We start from the raw sequence: 21,554 nt of genomic DNA on the forward strand, positions 1-21,554 counted from the left end.
AAAAAAAGATATGAATAAATGCTGCAATTCTTACCATTAAATGTAAACAATAATGTCCTCTTAGTGTCAGGCAGCTTTAAAGGCTGACCTTCCCTGTTATAAGAAAATAGAAAAGGCTGGTTGGAAAGAAAGTAAGAGATATTCTCATTTCATGGAAAACATGCTCAAGCTCTGTGCTGGTCACCACAAAGAGATGAGCATATATTTGAAAACAGATGGGATGAAGATATCAGTCACCACAGCTTTGTTTAAAAATATTCATTTAAAAGGTCTAAACTAATTAAACAATAAAGGAAGCTCATGAATTGATTGCTGCTTACATAATTTCTGCACATAAGGTAATAAGTGGCAACACCCCACTCCTCTACCCCTGACATTGGGGAGGGGATGATAGGTGGGAGGGGGAGGGAGAGGGAGAGAGCGCGCAAGCATGCAACATATTTTTAATAAACGTGGATGAGCTAAAATTAACTGTAAGCTCTATTTTAAGTAGGGTTTTTGTCTTTTTTGTTGTTTTTCACCTGCTAGTATCCTGGGTCAAGCTCAGATTTAAGGGCAAAGCAACATATAATAAATTGTAGGGCAGACATTAATCCTGGAAATTGCCTTGGACTTGCTTTATCCATACTAAGAAACTCTCCCTTTGCCTTTTACTCTAGTTATCAAAAAAGAGAGCCAGAGGCCCAGATAAATATCTCCTAGGAATTATAACTTAGAAATTAAGTGATAACTTTATAGTCCCAATGTTGAAGGGGAATGCTGATTACAAGTCTATGAGAAAAGTTTGCCACTTTTGTAGTCATGAGACTAAATTATTCTTAAATTTCTCCTCAAATGAAAAGAGATAATATAATAGATTGATTCCACAGTACACAGAAGCCGACTTTTAAAGAAAATGTAAGTCAGAAGTTAATATGGTAATGGTGCCCCAACAGATATTTAAGTATAAAATTTTTATTCTGAGCAGAGCTATGAATTTAAAGGACAAATTCAAGCCCCAAAGACAATTTTCTATTTGTCCTATCTGCATCAATATAATTTCTACTTAAAGTCCTATAGGTTGTTGCTGTTGCTTTTGGAAAAACATTTCTCATCAGAAAGCATATAATTACCTACTATGAAGGAAGGCAGCAGAGGCTATGTAAATCATAGAGCATGCAGGTTTGTAATAAATCAAACAATGTGTGTGTGACATCCTAGATGCTTAATAAATGCTTATAAAAAGAAAGCATACAGTTGGAAATCATGATGTAAAAACAGAAACACAAAAGGAAAAAGATTGGTAACTCATTTTCTTAGCAGCAGTCTTTTTGCCAGAATTACACTCACCACACCATATGAATAAATGAATGACATCGAGACATAGGCAAAACCAGAGTAGGTAGGTTCATTTGTTTGCTTCACATGGGTAGCCAAACACCTCTCAGCATGAATTTAAAGTTCAGTGGCCTGACACCAGTTTCCCTCACTCATTTTGCAAGGGAAATTTGCAGGTGGCACCTTGTTGATTTTCAAAAAAACATCTAGTCAAGCAGATTTGCTTGGGAACTTCATCTCTTATACATACTCTTGTACAACTTTTGGCCCGGAGAACTGGTCTGAAAAATGGACTGATTCAATCTTGTCGGCGTAGTGTGTGAGAAAGTGTACCATCTGAATTTAAAAAAAAAAAAAAAAAAAAAAAAAAAAGGTATACTTAGTTCTAATTTGTTTTAAACTGGAAGATTTGCACCTGAATTTTTCCTAAATACATAATTATATAATTTAAAACCCTATATTCCTGTAAAATGTAATCCTAAGGCAAAGGCTTTGCTTTCAGAAGTTAAAATTTTATTAACAGGATCCCTGATTACAAGTCTATGAGAAAACGTTGTCTTAGCACAGAGGCTCCTAAATTTCTTCTTAAATGGAAAGAGAAAACAGGTTGATAATTATCTAAGTATCATGTTCTATGAAAACATAGAAACTACAAATAATTTTAATGTGAACTCTGTAATAGATCAACCTAAACTTATTCTACCCCAAGTATATGAATTTAGACTAATCATCTTCCCCCTCAAACCTGCATCTTTACTCCTCCTTCACTATTTCCATTGATGGAACTCTTGTCCTTGTAGACCCCAGTCACCTCTTGTACTTGTCTCACTCTCACTTGCATTCACTGCCAAATGCTACCTCAACCTACCTTGAAACTGTCTCTCTCACTTCCTGTTCCTCTCTTCTAATCTCACTGTTACCAAGAGCTCTCATCAGGACTAACCTCCTTACTAATTTCTCTAGTCCATCCTCCATGCCTCACTGTTACATAAGCAGCTCTCCAATACACTGGTCTAAGCTCATTTCTCATCTTCTTGACATCTTTTACTGATTCTTAATTGCCTATTTAATAAAATAAAGCTTATCTTGGTATTCAGAGACCTCTATGATAAATTCAATCACCATTTCTAATATTCCTTCCATTTTTATGTCATATCTCAATGTCCTGAATGGATGTCACCCATATCAACAGCAAATTCTGGCCTCTATGAAATTCCTTCCTTCTTCATGAACAAAACTTCTGGGACTATGTCTTCCATTATTAAGCATCCCTTGATTTTCCTACTTGAAAGTTCTTTCTCACTCTTCAAAATTATCTCAAAACATTTTGTCTGGGTCCCTCCTCTGAATGTAACACATTCTCTCTTGCACCAGTTTTTTGAATATATACTTTTTTAAACCTTAAGCTACTAGAAAAGGAGGGATAATATCTTATTTCATCTTTGTATCCCACAGCCTAGCTGCGTCTTACATATAAATACAAATAAATCTTCCTTGAATTGACATGAATTGGATTCCTAGTGATTTTAAGATATAGAACCTAAATAGGATTCATTCTCATTTCTATAAAACCAATACCTAGATATTTTCTATACCTTTTTCTCCTCCCCTAACAGCAACTTAAGGGACACAGACCAATCATCAAGGTGATTATGTTAGGAATAAAGGTGGTCATTTTCTTTTTTCTTGAATAAAAAAAAAATCAGGAGAATATGCTTTCGACGACTTAAAAAAACCCAAACCCCAAGCCAAAAACAAAGGTTAGCTATCGTAGGCAAACTTTGCTGTTTAAGTTGGAGAATAAAACTTCTTAACAAAATTAAACATTATTTGATCTGCTCCCTAAAATAAATGCCTTTCTGTGCTTTCATTTTAACAACTGTGTGTGTAAAATATAGACAGTATCTACAAAAGTTTAGAAAATTTATAGCTGTAAGGGTATGTTCTCTGTAAATGCAAAGTCCTACAGAGACATTTCTTCTACTGCACTTACCTTTGTATCCATCATTCCCTCTGTGACTTCTCCCATTTCTGACAAGATGGCCAAGGAGTCTGGAAGTCCATACTTTGTTCCAGACTTGGGCTTGTCACTACAAAATTCACACTATTGAAAACAGAAAGAGATGTAGGATTTTAATATCAATGAAAAAAATCAATTGCCTAATGACAGTATTTTTTATATTAATTTTGAAACTCTATTATCTACCCCAGTAGAAAAGCTAGTTTTCCCCCTTCCCATCATGTCTTTAAAGCTTTAAAACTGTTCTATTTTCCTTTATCTATTCTAAAGTACACCAATGATATCACAGATATAATATAGTGATAGTGAAAGTGTCCTTTTTTCTATTCACTAACTTATTTCTAATAGATTTTAAATGGTTTTAGTAATTATCAATTTAGAAAGAAATGTAAAATTGAACATGGACGAATAAAAAATATTTAATTTTGGGGGTCTAAATTTAAGTCAAAATACACATACCAGGTCTTGCATCTCCTTCTGTAATCGTACCAAGGCTCTTCGTGTGCCAACAGCAAAAACATATGTATCCATATCTTCATCATTCATTGTTACTTTTATTTGCTGAAAATAGATGTCACAGTAGATTTACAAAATTAGTAAAGTGCAAGGAATAGATATTTATGGTCTTATGATTTCCTAACTGGGTTGTTAAACATTGCACTGATATTGTACTTTTGAGGGCAAAATAAAGATAAATATGGAATTTTAAAATTTCTATTGAAAAATGTAAATGACTGCATTCTTTATATAAAAGAGATCACAAAATGCATTTGTATTAGGTCATTTATAAGGGAAAAAAAGGAAAAGCATGTAACATATTGGAATGGAGGAGGTAGGGTAAGGAGAAGGCATTGTCCAGACGGGTGATTTTATCATTGTAGTAATTAGTCCTTCTATTCACATACACAAATAAACTATCCAAAACAAGGATCAACTCATAAAGGATTGTTTGGGGGCACTGAAAGGTTCAGTGATTTACTTATAATCTATGTCACATGCAACTTCTGACCTCCAAGACTGGCCATTTTAGCCATTACATCTCACTAGTTTTCATGCTGAGAAGTAAAGACTTTAAACTGAAAATGAATTTCAATTCAACAAATATTTCCAAGATACTTAATTTATATCATTCATAAGCCATTTATCACATGATGCAATGAATTTTAAACATTTGTGTCTATGTTACTTTTTCTACTAAATTGTAAGCTCCTGGATACTGAGAAGTGATATTTTTTTACAATTTGGATCAAACATGGCCCCAGAATAGTGCCCTGAATATAGTAATTACCTTAAGCGAACAATAAATACTTAATGAATGAATAACAAGTTGCCTATGGAAACGCCACACTTTTAATTGAGAGAAAAATCATAATTTGATGGGGAGAAGAAAAAAATACAATTAAGGAGGAAAAATCCATTTGATGTTAAGGTCTCAACATAAAACTACATAAAAAAAATTTATATAATAAAAATTATATAAAAAAATATAATATTCCCAGATCTATTTGATTTTGATCAGCTATTTTGAGAAACAGAAAAATAGTTCAGGAGAATTCTAGGGTTTCTTTGCCCAGGAAGGATAGTCAATTTAGGAAGGTAATGATCTATATAGTCTGAGAACTCAAATTGTACATAGAAAATTAATAGGAAAGCATACCACTTGATCACAGGTTGGCCTCATCATTCGAGCCAGGACATTCAGGAGATCTTGTCTCTTGAGAAACTGAAAAAACAGGCATAATACATCAGGTTGGAAACCCTTAGAATTGTTGGCACTTTAGTACTCAAAAGTTTCATTAAATACTCTCTACAAAATCATTTCTTTCAGGTAGAAAGTAGATAATATCTTGACCTCACGCTCTAGGTTACATATGAGTAGCAAATACCATACCATGGAGAATTAATAGCTATGGGGAAGAATGAAGAAAAGACCAAGTATTTCTATAGTTCAAAAGTTTTCCTACTAACCTTCAGCTGTATAAGCATGCCCTCACAGCACACTCGACCTGAACACCAGAGATTATAGATGTGTTCATTTTCCTGGTTTAACTTCCCTGTGCTTGTAGCTTCCTTACTAGTTCCATCATCCCCTGAGAAAAAGAAATTTGCTTAATTTATTCATTAAACAAAAATTTTAGAGTTAATTACCCTACCACCAAGGATTAGGATTAAAATAATCAGTTTTTCTTTTCATAGTTCTTCCCTGGGTAAGGATTAACAACTTCATACAAGTGGACTATACCAAAATATCTACTAATTATATTGTGCTTTATAGTTTAAAAAGCATTTTATATACATCATATCTCAATGATCTTTACAACCCCACTGTTCTTGCCACTTAAATCAAGTTATTTCATATTTCCCATAACAGCTTAATGACTATTGATAAGAACAAAACATTTAAAAGTAGGTAATGAAATTGGGCAGAAAGCTTCTACCAAAAACCTAAAATTTACCGAGGGAAGGATTTCAGTGATATGATTTGTTCTACTGTCACATAGTCTCTCCAACAAAAAGCAACATCAACCAAACTGTAATATGACTACTTGGTTTTTTGAAATTTTATTTTTAAGAAACAAAACCAGTTCATTTTTTAAAAAAAAGAATGAGAGGTTTGCACAAGAAATTGCAAACATGTTAATAGTTTTTTTTATTCTCAAATAATATATTACTTAATAGAATACTAAAAAAATTTCCTTCTGCATTTTTGTTTTCTTCTGTATACTTGGAAAAAATTTTTTAAATGTTTTTGATACATTGTTTTTACATTACCTACACTTCCCAATATATCTCCCATCACAATATACTACCCTTCATAAAAAGGGGAAAAAACTCAGCAAACCAATATACCAAATATTATTCATCACATACACCTTTACCTTCTTTTGAAAAAATATATTTTTGTTTTTACACATCTTAAGTTTCTAATATATTTATTCCTACTTCCCCATCCAGAGATCCACTCCTTATAAAATAGAAAGAGGGAAAACAGTTCAGCAAAACTAACCAACACAAAAATCAAGTATTACTGTATCTTCTGTGTTCCACTGCTACAGGCTCTCATCTCTGCAAAGAAGGAAATTCTCATTTCTCTTCTTTGAAGCCAACCTTGATTGATAAAATTTCACAGGATTTCAATAGTTTGATGTTCTTTCCAGTTAAATTGTTGCCATTTTTATCTATTGTGCATCTATATGGTGCATATGGGGCTTTTTTTTTTTTTAACACTGATCTATTTGGAGTATGTGCCTTATAGAGAAAACTGGGTCTCAAGAAATTTTAGTCACTTTTTCACATAATTCCAAAATGCTTTCCAAAATGGCTGGACCAATTCATAATTCCACCTACAGCATGCTCTAGGTGTACTCTAATCCTTCCAACATTAACAATCCTACTTTTGGCCACTGCCAATTTGCTGGACATAATGTAAAACCCGAGTTGTTTTGATTTGCATTTTTCTTATTATTGTCATGGAGCATTTTTTCATATGGTTGCTATGTAATCATAATAACCAAGCCTGGCTCCATTCTTTGGGGCCCCTTCTTTCTCTTCATCAAAGAAATGCAGACCTATCAGTGTGGAACACTGCATATGCTATCAGATCTGACTGATTTGTTGACTAGTTTTGCTGAACTAGTTTTTAATTTAAAAAAAAATTATTTGCTCCAAGCAATGGATCTTTGGTTAAGAGATGGAAGAAGGATTTATTTTAAAAGGAAGGTGATGATGTAAAAACAAAATATTAATTTAAAAAAATTCCCCCTAATGCTTAAATATTTGATGGATATTTTTGAAAAACTAAGTGTTCTAAATAAACCAATGCAAAATCCTCAGATTCATATTCAAAGCCAGAAAGATACAGCTAACTGTATTTGTGAAAAAGTTAAAGTTATACATAGTGGATAGAACACCCAGCCTGAAGTCAAGAGGACCTGAGTTCAAATCTGAATTGAGATACTTCTTCACTATGTGATCCAGGGCAAGTCACTTAACCCCAATTGCCTAGCTCTCACTGTTCCTTCTGCCTTGGAACTGATACTTAGAACTGATGCTAAGATAGAAAGTAAGGATTTTTTAAAAAAGGAAAAATAACTATGTATGATAACATTTTAAAATGATATTTTTATATGATTCTTTAAAAAAGCCTTTGGTATTCCCAACACCTAAAAGAGCAATGTGCATGGCACAATAGAAGGTAATATCTAATTTAAGTAAATTTTCCAATTTAAAAAGTGCCTGACCTATACATTAAACAGAAAATGTTTATTATTTGATCTGTTTGTAGAAGCAATTTTTAAATTATTTGAAAAACTTAAGATATTTATAAAAAGACTTGTTTTAAGAAAACAGGTTTAAAACTGAAACATTTACATTTTGAATACAGGTGGATAAAGGAGTCCCTTGTTTATCAAATAAAGTAATATGAAGCTTGCTACTATTTATTTATAACATTTTGTTTGTTTGAGACAGGGTTTTCTCCAAATTGTAATTGAAAAAAAAAGAATTTACTCTAAATGCTAAATTCATTAAGGAATCAATATCTATGCATGTTTAAGATTTGTGTGCTACAAATTTTAATTATTAATTTTATGACAAAAGTATATGTTATAAAAATTATTTGCATATATTTGAATACCACTATATAAAGTACTGCAACAGCCAAACAGTAGCTATATTTCATCAAAGGTACCCAGGGTTATACCCACGTGTGCACACACAGTCTATTAGGGATGTCCTAAAAGTCTGAGAGCAAGTTTTTAGCTTAAATACACACAAAGAGTTTCCTCCAATAGAATGTAAGCTCCTTCAAAGCAGGGATTTTTTTCTTTTTCTTCTTTTATTTTTTTTTCTTTTGTATTTCCAGTTCCTAGCACAATGCCTGGGGTCAAGGAAGTACTTAATGACTGACTGACTGAAATTCAGAAGAAGGATAAGACTCAAAAGAAAATGGGCTCTATTTTGAACAGTCTGAGTATGAGGTGCCTCCTGGGCTTCAGTTTGAAATAATCAATGTGCAATGATATGTTACTGGAATTCAGCAAAAAGCACTGGACTGGAGGAATATCTCAATCTGAGATTCATCTGCATAGAGATAATAATTAAACTCATGAGTATAAAAAGAAAAGCGGGACAGGTCAGAGTCACTGGGGACACTCACAGTTAGAGAGGGTGATCTGGATGAAACTCTAGCAAAAGAGACTGAAGACGGGGCAGAGAGGTAGGAGGATAACCAAGGGAGAAGAGTCACAAAAACCCAAGAGAGCAAAGAATATCCAGAAGAAGGTCGCCAATAGTGCCTGAAGCTGCAAAGAGGTCAAGAAGGATGAATGCTAAAAAAAGGTCATCTAAACTGGTAATTAAAAGATCATTTGTGGGGCAGCTAGGTGGCTCAATGGATAGTGTACCAGACCTGGGGTACAGAGGTCCTAGGTTCAAATATGACCCCAGAAAATTCCAAGCTGTGCGACTCTGGGCAAATAACTTAGTCCTAATTGCCTAGCTCTTACTGCTTTTCTGCCTTAGAATTGATACTTGTATCAATACTAAGACAGAAGTAAGGGCTTATTTATTTATTTTTAAATCATTTGTAACTTAAATCAGTGAGATTGGAAGTCAGATTACAAGGGGTTGAAAATTCAGTAAGTGGTAAGAAAACAGATTTAATAAACAGAGCTCCACCCCCCCCATCCCCCAGAGCTCTACAGGGAGGAGATTTATAAGATAATAGTTTGAGGGAACAATTATGCCTCACAAGAATTTTTTAAAGAATGGGGGAAACCTGTGTGTTTTGGGGCAGTAGAGAAGGAACCCTTAAAAGGGAATGATATCAATCATTTGAGTATTATTCTAAGCACCTAAAGGACTAAGAACATACATATGTTTATTATAAAATTAAAATAAACAATTACTTTCCACAAAGAGCTCACGAAGTCCTGAAGGTGAACCAAGTGAAACCTATAAGATTATGTCATTATTTCCTACCCCACAAATGTATTGGGCCATATGCAGTCCTTTAGCACCTTCTCATTAGCATAACTTAAACCCTCTACTGAAGTAGCTGCCTATATTGTTTTGGGGCAGGAAACTCTCTTTCTTAGGTCAGTAGCTCAATGAACCTTACTCACCAACAAGGGTGAAGTTGCTTTCCAGAAGCTCTCTGTGGGTATTGAACCAGGCCTGGGCCAGACGATTGTTTTTATTCTTTCCAATAATATAATTCATGATGTAGGCAAGCAGGCCAGTCACCATCAAAATCTCCATATAATAACTTTCCCAGCTATTCTGAAGGTGTGCAGGGACCTGGTAAAAAAAGCAGGGTTACTGTGGTTAATAATAAAGTTGATGGATAATAACTTCTTACAGCATGAAAGAAGAATCCATAAGATATAAATCTTAAGTAAAATGCTTTACTGAAACAAAATTAATTTCAGTGAAGATGGTCATAGAATGTTGAGAAAATACAATCATTATAATGGTTTATAGAGAAACCTCAAAAAAGAATAGTGACAAAAAATGGGTTTAAAAATTTATTTGACTTACTAACCTTAGAAGGGAATTTTTTTTTTTTTTTTTTTTTTTTTTAAATTTTAAACCCTTAACTTCTGTGTATTGACTTATAGGTGGAAGATTGGTAAGGGTAGGCAATGGGGGTCAAGTGACTTGCCCAGGGTCACACAGCTGGGAAGTGTCTGAGGCCGGATTTGAACCTAGGACCCTCCTGTCTCTAGGCCTGGCTCTCAATCCACTGAGCTACCCAGCTGCCCCCCTTAGAAGGGAATTTTTGTCTACATCTTATACCTTTCTCCCTCTGCTCTGTCTTGGTAATAACAGTATAGAAATGGGGTAGGAAAGAAAGGGAATCTCTCCAGTAAGTGAAAGCTATAAACATTTTATTTCAAATATTTTCTTAGCTTTCACTGATACTCAATACAGTTAAGTGTGATGAACTTGAAGCTAATGATAACAAAATATCATTCTGTGGGTCAGTCTTGGCATTCAGGGACCTGTATACCTACATCAACAATTGTTATAGGGTCTTTGCTTTTGCTAGAAGACATATCTGGTTTCTCTTCAAAGCCTTCAAATTCCTCATCATCATATGGTTCATTCTCAGTATCTCCCTCCTAAGAAAGGGAAAAACATTGTAATGATTTTTTTAGAGAAAAATATAAGTATATAAAGAAGCAAAAAGAGAAAAGAAAAATACTCAATGTTTTCTTTAAAGGTACAGTTATCTCCCATACTTTTGTATTAAGATTTAAGTTGACCAAATCTCCCCCCAAGTGTCTTATACTTTTCTTTTTCTATGGTTTTAAATGTGGATTAAGGAGATTTGCATTTCATTACAAGATGAATTTTTAAGGCAGAAATGTTGCCATAGTAATAAATCCAACTTCAGGGAAAAGGGCTCCACCTCCTGATCAAAAAAGGAAGGTTGCAGGCAATTGATTTCTGAAAGAGTTTTTTGTTTACATGCTCAACTGCTTATTTCCAGACATTGTTGATCAGATTGCCTTATGTCTCAGAACAGAAGCTCACCTGGGGATCTGTATCTTCAAAGTCCTCTGGGTTGTCATCTGGCCCTTCCAGCTCCACAGTGGCTTCCTCTTCATCTTCCTCAGTCGTGATCACTCGCTGAGGGGGCTCTGTGACAACATCTTCCATCACATCCTCAAACTCAGCAAAATCATTATCATCATATTCTACCATGTCATCTCCATCCTCAAAATCATCAAACTTGGCTTCCAAGAAATCCCCCAGCATCAAAAGACACACACAAAGCAAGTAGAGAATTCTCATTGTGACTGTGAAACAAATGGAAAAAAAACCAAGTACTATAAATTTACTTCCAGAATTAACCTGACTTTGTAAATACTGCAGTTTATTTCAAAGGTACAAGGCCATAAGGTTTAACCAATATTTCCTATAATGTAATTTGTTTAAATGTGGTATAGCAGAAAGAGGACTAAACTAGAAACAAAGTAAAATAGGTCCTAATTGGCTCTGATGTAACATACATAACCTTGAGAAGGTCATTTCACTTCTAGAGGCCTTGGGAGCTCTTTAATATATAAAATGTGAGGGTGGAACCTTAACTGGAGGTATCTCATTTTGCTAAGTGATTCTATTATTTTAATAAGGGTTTAATGAATGCTTAAATTTACAGCCAGCACGAAATTAGGTATTATGAACAAACTTCTTTGCTTGGCACATAAGGGCCTTTATAAGCTTGCCCAATCTTACTTAACTTTCTCTGCACATTATTCACCTAAAGATCTTCTATGGCAGTGATGGTGAACCTATGGCAAGGGTACCAAAGATAGTGCAAAAAGTGCTCTCTGTGGGCACACACAGTGCTCTCCCCCCACCCTTCAGAGTTCATTATTAGAAAGGCAGAGGGGCTTGGGCCAAGCTGCTCCCTTCCCCCTCGCCACCGTGCCTGATGACATTTCTTCATATCACCCACTGCTCTGCTCAGCAGCCCAATGGGAGCCCCCTCCCTCTCTCTACATATGCTGAGAACATTCCTCACTTTCTCTACCCCTCTGTCCAGTAACCAACAGGAGTGTTTCCCCCCTCCCTGACTGGAGTAAGGTCATGGGAGAGGGACTCACATGCTGCATGAGGGTGAGGCACAGTAGGCAGTCTGTTGGATCTGTAGTGAAGGTGATTCCCATGGTGGAGTTGGAAAGGAGCTAAGTTTAAGGGGAGTATAGCTCACAGCATGGTTCAAAGATGGGGGAGCAGAGTGCTCAGGCCACTTTCCTCCCCCTCTCCACATTTGTGTCTCATTACCTGCCTCTGCCCAGCAGCCCAATGGGAGTGCTTCCTTCCTCCCCTGTCTGGGGTAAGGGGAGGGGGGGAAAAGGGAGGGGGGACATGGCACTAAGTCTTGGGGGTGGGGGGGCAGCAGGCACAGCACTCAGTCTTTAAAAGGTTTGCCATCATTGTTGTATGGTAGTGACGGGCAACCTTTTGGGCTTGGTGTGTCAAAATTCGCCAAAAAACCGAGCATAACTCCAGTGGTATGTCACTTTGAGGAAAACCAATAATTTTGTGATATTTATAGTTTAAATAACAAAAATGTATAATTGTAATATATAACTGTATTTAATAAACCAAAATAGGTAAATTAATATTGGTAGAATTGTCATCTACAGTGCAAAGAATGTCTACATTCCAGCAAATGTTTCATCCTTGGCATGTGGCCCCATACTCTCTGTATGTGACCGCATGTGGTCATGTGTCATTGAAAATGGCTACGCATGTCAGTGCTGACATGTGTCATAGGTGTGCCATCATTGTTCTATGGTATAGCCATATGGGCCTCCTTGCTATTCCTTATACATGATGCTCTTCTGTCTCTGACCCTTCTTTTGTCCTGGCCAATTCTCCTTGGAATGCTTGCTCTTAATCTCAGGTTTTCTTTCACTCAGCTCAATGTCACCTTTAGCTGGAAGCCTTCCTTTAGCCTGCAGTCCCCCAAAAGTTACTTTATATCTGCTTTATGTGTTTTGTATAAAACAATATTAAGTGCAAACTGTCTTTCTTGTTAGAATACGAGTTGCCTGGGGCAGTAACTATTTTACTCTGGTTTTTGAATCTTCAAAATGCCTAGTACAATGCCCAACCCACAGAAGGTGTTTAATAAGTGCTTGTTACCAGATAGCAAGCATAACTAAAATGCAAAACATTCTGAGTGTATACAAAAATTATGAAGTGTCATAAGAATTCAAAGGAAAAAACATTTTTGGTTATAAGTGTTATTAAAGGAAGGAGTGATTGAGTAGAATTACCTAATGAGTTAGTTTCAATACTATGTGGGTGAGCAGAAGCTATATTGTATAGAAAGGACTAAGGAGTAGTGAACAAGTGATGAGGAAGTAGGAATAGCAAGCACAGACTTGCTTTTGAGAAAGTATGGTATTGAAGAGGTGGGGAAGAAGCCAGATAAAGAGAGTAAACAGCAATAGGATTTAGGGAAGTTTTGAAGTCAAGTATTTAGATGAAAAGAGAGAGGGGGAAGAGGGGGGGGAGGAGGAGGAGAAGGAGAAGGAGAGAGAGAGAGAGAGAGAGAGAGAGAGAGAGAGAGAGAGAGAGAGAGAGAGAAGTGTGTGTGTGTGTGTTAAACCCTTACCTTCTCTCTAAGAACAGCAAGAGCAAGGGCTAGGCAACTAGAGTTAAAGTGACTTGCCCAGGGTCACATAGCTAGAAAGTATTTGAGGTCAAATCTCCCATCTCCAGGCCTGGCTCTCTATCTCTACCGAGCCACCGAGCTGCCACAAATCAATTCTATTTCTAGTGTGACAACTCATTCTCTGATATATACTGGATGAGGATGAGTCTTGACGTATAACATTTCTTGTTACTGAAAGGAATTAAATTAGTAACCTAAACCACACAATAAGAGAAACATATAAAAGTACATTCAGTCATACTGTTGTGGAAATATTTGCTATCTGGCTTTATTTCCGAAGTGTCTGTTTAGTTCTACAGCTGTTTGAATCAAGTCTGGGTCAAAAAAAAAAAAAAAAAAAAAAGGAAGTGAGGGGAAAGGTATTTTAAGACAGTAATAATAAAAATTCTGTGTGCCAAGTTATCATGGCACTTAGAAACTTAATTTTGTTGCCTAATACTTTAGAAGATAAGTGATAATAAATCAAGTTTGATCTTATGTCTCAAGCAGTATGATTCTCAGGATCTTAAGCTTTTACTGGAAAGCTTGCTAATTTATCTTCATGGCCTTTTCTGTTTTCATTTACTTCAATCTCATTATTCCCCTCCTATGGATATTTGAGGTGCCATAACAATGAGACATTCTTAGGGGAGACTAACATTTAGATAGATGTACTTGCTAAGAAAATGCTTCATTTTGTCTTCCAACAATCACTTATCTCCTCTCAACCACACCTCGACTCATTCCTTCATGTATATTACCTTTTCTTATACCCCAACACACAGCACATACCCCAGGGCACTCATGAAGTCTCCCTACCTGAGCATTCTTTTAGCAATGCAGAATTTAGGCTTTAGTTGGCCTGTCATTTAGAGTGAGCCTTCACATTCTATTTTGTTTTGTAAAGAAGAACAATTATTTTCACAGTCAACTTAAACTTTTATTGTAGTTTAAGGGCACATTTTTATAGATTCAAGGTGGGCACAGTTCTTTTATTTTGCTTTGCAAAGGGACCTACTGCCATTGGTTCTAAATAGATTAGCAGTAAATAGTTCTCCTCATCACAGGATTTAAATTTGTATTTCAAGGAATCTTAATTCTGAATCCTTTTTTTTTTTGCTGATTTTTTGTCAGTTTTGGTTAAATTGTTAATGTTATCCCCACAACCCAGGGGGTAGTCTTCCACCCCAATCTGGAGACCACTGACATAAGGCAGCTACTAAATTGCTTCTGATGCTGCCTGCATTCTGTATTCTTTTGAAAATTAAATGTAGCTCTGTAGAGAACATATCATCATTCCATAAGCAAAGTGTAGATGGCAGTGCCTACTGCTGCTTCTCTTTACTCATAGTGGTTTACTCTCTTGAAGGAATCTATCAGTCAGATTGAGCTGCACTCTTGGCATTCAAAGCCATGAGAAACACACCCTTGGAACCTGACCCTCAGGAGCCTCAGTGCAGAATCATGTGCTGACTTAATTAAAGAAGTCAAAAGCAAACAAACAAACAAACAAACAAAAACAACTAAGAGCAAGTATGGTCTCCAAATCAGAGGTAACTAAGGAAAAAATATTTAAGTATAAGGGGAAAAAATGGGAGTGAGAGAGTAAGGATGAGAAATGGAAACCTGCTCTAGCAATAAGGGAGCTAAAACTTACCCTGTTACTACACTATTGGAATGACTTTCTCCAGGGGTTGGGGAGATTTTCTCTATCCAAGGAATTTTAGGGAATGTAAGAACGGTTTAGAGTAGACAATGATAAGAACAATGATTGGTAAGGATGTGGTTTAATGGAGCCAGAATTTCAGTGTTTTGCAAACTTTTAAGTTCTATGTAAACTGTAGTTATTATTATAATGTTACTTTCAATCTAGGCTTACAATTGTTACAGTTACTCCTTTTGGGGAGGCTTTCTAGCTTTTCAATAATTTTTTTTTTTTTTAAATAAACCCTTACCTTCTGACTTGGAATCAATACTATGTATAGGTTCCAAGGCAGAAGAATGGTAAGGGTTAGGCAATGGGGGTTAAGTGACTTGCCCAGAGTCACACAGCTAGGAAGTGTCTGAGGCCAGATTTGAACCTAGGACTTCCCATCTCTAGGCCTGGCTCACTGAGCCACCCAGCTGCCCCGCTTTTCAATAATTTTTGATAGTTGTGGGAATTTTCTTTTCCTAATCTTTCCAGCTCTGGTCCAAAATGGGGCTTTGTGTCAGGGCCAAGTTCTGCCTCCTGATGCATGTTCTGGACCCCTCTGGTCTCATCCCGAGTCTCCTGGGTCCCTATACTGACCACCACTTACCGGAATTAGGTCCTCCTCAGTCTTAAGAGGTTCAAAGCACTAGATATTCTGGGGTTTTTCCTTTGGCACCTCAAGACTGAGTTATTAAAGGACCTTAAAGCCGCTGGATTGAGTGTCCCAGAATAAGCGCTGTTATTGTATTAGTTGCTCCCTGGAGCTTCCAAGATCCCCATTCCAGAGCTTTTTGGGAGGAGTGTTTGTCTGTTCTTGCTGCCACTAGAGCCAGAGCCTGGCAGGCTACATGTGTTCCTGCCCAGTCTCTGACTGCTGGGAAGCTATCTTGCACAAGTACTTGTTTTATTGGAGAAGTCCCCATTCCTAATTCCTATGAACTTTTCTAACTAAATTTTGTGCAGTCCCAGAGTAGAATAAATCATTTATTATAGTTTCTCAATGGGTTTCTTTCACATTATTCAATTTAGGGAAAATTTTAGGGTTTTGTCAGACAAGATATATGGGAGTCAGGCATTGTGCCTCATATTTGAGCAGCTTTCTTCACCTGTAGCAAGGGAGAAGTACTTCTGCTCAAGGATGCTCCCTTGTATCAAAAGGAATTCAAATAATACTCTGTGATTCTATACATGCCTGCAAATGACAAAATTATTATACCAGCCCCTTTCCCTTATTTCTGGGCAAGAATGGTGCCTCTGTTTACCAAAGTCAAGTATTCAGAAGTTATGTCTATGGTGAACTGATGCCATCTTAGGAAAAAGTTCTCTGGTCCAGATATTCCTTGGATTTGGAAAGGAAGCCTTACTTGATATATTGCTGTTAGGCAATGAGGAGTTGCCTATATCTTAGAGACTGTGTGGAGAGAGCTCACATTCCTTGATCCTTAGATAGTTCAGACAACCCTTTCTCAGGAAAGGCTTGGGGATTAAAGGGGTAAAACTATTGGACGGTGCCATGCTTTATAATAACAAAGGAATAGGTAAATATAGGAAAAGGTAAAACCACTACACAAGAGGTAAAAATATTTCTGTACAACCACCAATCAATCAATCTGTGCCTGGAGCTATTGCTCATGATTAATGAGACTTTAAAAAACTAAGCTTTTGTTGCCCAGCATGATGTGTTATCTAATCACCATGCTCCCAAAACTTGGAAATGGGTTTAGCTAACCTGTCATATGCTGAATTTTGAAACAGATCATTACAAACTATTAACATAAAAAAGAATTTAGCATATTAAATTATGTTGCTCATCAAAAATTATCTTAATGAGAGTAAAAGGTCTTTGTATTATTGAAAATTTTAAAGTATTGCTTTATCTCATTTCAAACATCTATTTGGGTATGTTTTAGAATAAACATAATAGTAGGAGATACATATAATTTATTTAAAAATACATATATTGGGGACTCATATTTAAAAACTGTTTAGTGATAGAAGTGTACAACACTTCTCTCCATCTACTTAACACCCATTTCCTCTTTCTATTAAAACTATTGTCTTGACAGTCACTTCTGATATCCTTTTTGCAACTCTTAAGGGGCCTTGATCTTCCTGGAGGCTCTGACACGGCTTGCTGACCACTCTCCCATTTAAACTCTTGCTTCCCTTGGCAAGTGTAAGGGACACTATACTACATTAACTTATATCTCTTATTTATATGACATTTGCTTTTCTTCACTTTTCTTAATTGTTCTTCCTCCTGTCTCTTATATGATATTCCTTAAAGACTCAAACCTTGGCCCTCTGCTCTTATTTGTAATTTTTCCCTGGAGAACTTATCCATTCTTTTGGCTCTGACTAATTTCTGTGTGAATAACTCGAAGATCTGTCTCCAGTCCTTTTTTTTTTTTCATTCAGGATTCGGTCTCATATCTCATTACCAGGCATTTATTTCTACGTGCATGATCTATCGTATTTCAAAACTCATCAGATCTTCAAATGAACTAATGATATCACCTAAAATCCAGGTCTTTCTACTAAATTATCCTTTTCTGATAATGACAACAACAAATAGAAAGTGCATATGAAAATAGGGTTATTTCTCTGAATTTATTCTCCATACTTTCTCCATGCCATGGTGGGGAGGTTCAGAGTCTTCCTTTTCACCTAATCCCCTAATCATCAGCCTCAGGACTTCAAAATGAATGCTAATTACTCCATTAGCAAGGGGTGACCAATAATGACAACATAATTCCTTAATTACAATGATTTTTTTTTTCTCTAAGTGTTTCATTGCCAGGATCTGGAATGTTAAAAATTTCACTCTCTAAATACAACCTCCTTTCACTTACATCCTCGTGGGAATTGAGTGAGCCATATTTATGACCCAATTCTGGATTTAGCTTAATTCCCTTTTTATTCAATTATAGGTCTAGTGCAATTTCTTTCTTGTGAGAAAACTATGTGCTGGACTATCTCTATTGATTGCTTAGAGATCCTTAACTAAGAACTTAGGTTATGCTGACTAGAAATCTAGTCAGATTTGAAAGCTGATATGAATTTTCTCATAATTATGCATCTCAAGCAACCTTTAAGTCTCACGTGAAAATTAGTCCTGAAATTGTCAATCACTGTTTCCTCATTCCTTTGATTGAATAGACAATGGGGGGTGGGGGGTGCCAGAGGACGGACGGACAGACAGACAGTCACGGACACCCACCCCTACCTTTTTCTGATTTCAGGGAACTGTACTTGTTTGCTATCCCTCTCCCAACTTGGAAATTCCCAATCTTCCTCTGATTAGAAATCAGATTACTTAATCTTGTATCCTGGTTTATAGTCTATTGATTTCTTTTAATGATAAAAATTTGTCTGTGTTAATGGTCCAGTGCTAGGCCGAGGAGGCCTGGTCTCAATTTGTTATGCAGTTGACATGTATTGCTTAATTAAATGCAATGCTTAGAAGCCTGAAACTTTGTTTTCTCAGTTTTTTAATAAAACCTCTCGCAATAATTATCTTGACCTCCAGTCTCTTGACTCATCCTTACTCTCTTAGAATTTTCCTCATTCAAGCTTCATTTTACTCCAGACCTAATCTGAATTAAATGATACACCACCTTAATGTTTTTATAAGCTACCTTAAAGTCCCTTCCTTTCCTCTACCCCGACTTTTCATTGTTTCTGTGCTGACACCTTACTCATTTGTCAACTTTTACCTCTTATTCCTCCATTCTTGTTCCTGAGAACTGTTACTGAGTACTGTTATAATTACAAAAATGAAGCTAATTTCTTTACTGCATTATCAGTTAGATCCCTTGCCAACTGGCTTCCACTTCCAACACTAATGAAACTACTCTCTGAGACATCACCAATGACCTATTTCCCAAATCCAATGTACTTCTTAGTCCTCAGTCACAATGATCTCTCTAGTTCTGCTACTGTTGAATTTCCTCTTTTTACAGGTGTCTCTCTTCCTTTGACTTTAAAGACACCATACTCTCCTGCTAACTTTGTATTTAATTATTCTTCACACTTACTCCTTTTCTACCTTATTTTCTTTTTTAACTTTAAGCACACATTCCCTAAAGGCCTATTCTGAATCTCCTATTTTCTCTATATTTTCTCCCTAGGAAATCTCATTCATTACCATTTGCTTCAGTTACTATTTCTGTGCAGGTGACACCCAAATCTGCCCTGACCACTCCTCTGGCACTGGAGAAACAGGACCTGAGTTCAAATTCTTGCTCTACCAGTAGACCATTTACCTGTGTAACCATGGGTAAACCACTATCTTCTCTGGAAAAGTTTCTGCATTTGTAAAACGATGGGTTTAGATTAGATGACTTCTAAGGTCCCTTCCAGCTATAAATCTATGATTTTGTTATTCCATAATTTTGAGTTCTTAGACACCACATCTTCAAATGTTTACTAGATATCTCCAAACCTGGATATCCCACTATGAAGCAAATAAGACAAAAGTTTCTATGTTATTCTTGTTGATAAGGACAAAGAATACGAAAAGAAAAAATGCTACAAATGAAAAAAAGGAGCTATTTTTTAAAATGTTCCAAATCAATATGAAAAATGAACATTAAAACCACCGATGTCCTCACCAACCATCAAAATGGCCAAGATGATGAGAGAGGAAAATAACAATTGTCTGAGTCACTATGTGAAGACAGGAGTTTTTGTTGTCAGCTGTCAACTTGTTGAACTGTAGAGAGTCATTTCTGTTCATTCTTTTTATTTCTTCTGTTGGGAATTCACTTCATTATTTATTTTGATTATTTTTCTGTCCCTTTTTCTTGAACAAGAAAGTTTATTCCAGTGATGGGAAAACTATGGCCCTTGGGCCAGACCGGGGGGGGGGGGGGGGCCTGAAATGTTCTATCAGCAGCATTATTCCTAATCTGGCAAATACAAAGAGTAGGATATAATACAATGAAACTTCGAAAGAGTTGCCTTAGAAACAGACTGACAGACAAGCATTTCCTTTCCTTTGGCCCCCTCTTTAAAAAGTTTGCTCATCACTGGTTTATTCAATTACGGTAGACTTCTTTTTTTTTTTTTTTTTTTAAACCCTTAACTTCTGTGTATTGACTTATAGGTGGAAGATTGGTAAGGGTAGGCAATGGGGGTCAAGTGACTTGCCCAGGGTCACACAGCTGGGAAGTGTCTGAGGCCGGATTTGAACCTAGGACCTCCCGTCTCTAGGCCTTGACTCTCACTCCACTGAGCTACCCAGCTGCCCCTAGACTTCTTTTTAAAATAAATACCTCAGTTGTGTTAATCAATTCTGTAATATTTTCAAGTTTCTTTGTCTAATTTCCAAGATTTCGTATTTATTTTGGGTTGCTAATTTGTTTTTAAGTTATAGGCTTAGATAACTGTTCTTTTTCTATTTTGTTAATACAAGTTTTTAGAGACATATATTTCTAAACTAATGTTTCAGTGTGTCTATATATAAACAGGATATGCCAAAAAAAGTTTTAGTGATATTTGAAGATTTAATATTGCTTAGACTTTAACAGAGCTAAGACTCCTGGGACTACTTGTATCATCTTCCCTCATTAGAATGTAAACTCCTTGAACTCAGAAATTGTCTTGCTTGTTTGTATTTATATTCCCAGCTTAACAATGCCTGGTAAATAAGTGTTGAATAAATGTTCTTTCTCTCTCTCCTTTTCTTCCTCACTCCTTTCCATCCCTAAGTAGATTTACTTTCTCTTTTTACTTCTCTGCCATTTGTTTTATTCATGCTGCTCTGAAATCAGTCTTTTCCCCTCTGGTGACATAATAGTTAGAATGTTACCCTTGAAATTAAGACCTGGTTTAAATTTCACCTCAGATATTTACTATGTGACACTAGACAAGCTGTCACTTAATCTTTCTAAATCTCGGTTTTCTCATTTGAAAAATGGAGATTATAGCATCTACCTCACAAGTATGCTGTGACAATCAAATAAGATGTCTGTAAAATGTTAGGCAAACGGCAAAGCTAAACATGAACTGTTATCATTCACATCCTCAAAACTCCCTCTCCTTTCATTCATTTACCCAATCCCAAGCTTCTTGGATTTACTTTCAATGTTATTTCCTCTCACTTTCATCTTATTCATTTCTTTTCCAGCAAAAAAATGGAGTTAATCCTTCCATTCTTCTAGTTCATTAATAATTTAGCAAAGGGGCATTATAAATTATGTCTTCTTTCTACTCCTTTTTTTAATCCTTTCTAGAATTCTCTATAACCTATTTTCAGAGATGTTAATTCTGTCTCTCTCTCTCTCTCTCTCTCTCTCTCTCTCTCTCTCTCTCTCTCCCTCTCTCTCTCTCTCTCTCTCTCTCTC

General features: G+C 36.0%; 1 protein-coding gene across 1 annotated transcript in view; it reads right to left on the reverse strand.

Annotated features, from left to right (window-relative positions):
• CCDC47 (coiled-coil domain containing 47) overlaps window positions 1-21,554 on the reverse strand; it is a 43,365-nt gene that overhangs the window by 13,172 nt on the left and 8,639 nt on the right. Inside the window, exons 2-10 of the mRNA XM_044671601.1 lie at window positions 10,877-11,142; window positions 10,354-10,461; window positions 9,463-9,637; window positions 5,306-5,427; window positions 4,995-5,060; window positions 3,797-3,898; window positions 3,311-3,421; window positions 1,568-1,653; window positions 35-93 (exon numbers count right to left, since the gene is read on the reverse strand). Coding sequence (XP_044527536.1) covers window positions 35-93; window positions 1,568-1,653; window positions 3,311-3,421; window positions 3,797-3,898; window positions 4,995-5,060; window positions 5,306-5,427; window positions 9,463-9,637; window positions 10,354-10,461; window positions 10,877-11,137 — 1,090 coding nt within the window. The 5' untranslated portion in view covers window positions 11,138-11,142. The remainder of the gene's footprint in view (window positions 1-34; window positions 94-1,567; window positions 1,654-3,310; window positions 3,422-3,796; window positions 3,899-4,994; window positions 5,061-5,305; window positions 5,428-9,462; window positions 9,638-10,353; window positions 10,462-10,876; window positions 11,143-21,554) is intronic.

This window comes from Gracilinanus agilis, chromosome 4 (genome assembly GCF_016433145.1).
Source record: "Gracilinanus agilis isolate LMUSP501 chromosome 4, AgileGrace, whole genome shotgun sequence".
NCBI lineage: Eukaryota > Metazoa > Chordata > Mammalia > Didelphimorphia > Didelphidae > Gracilinanus > Gracilinanus agilis.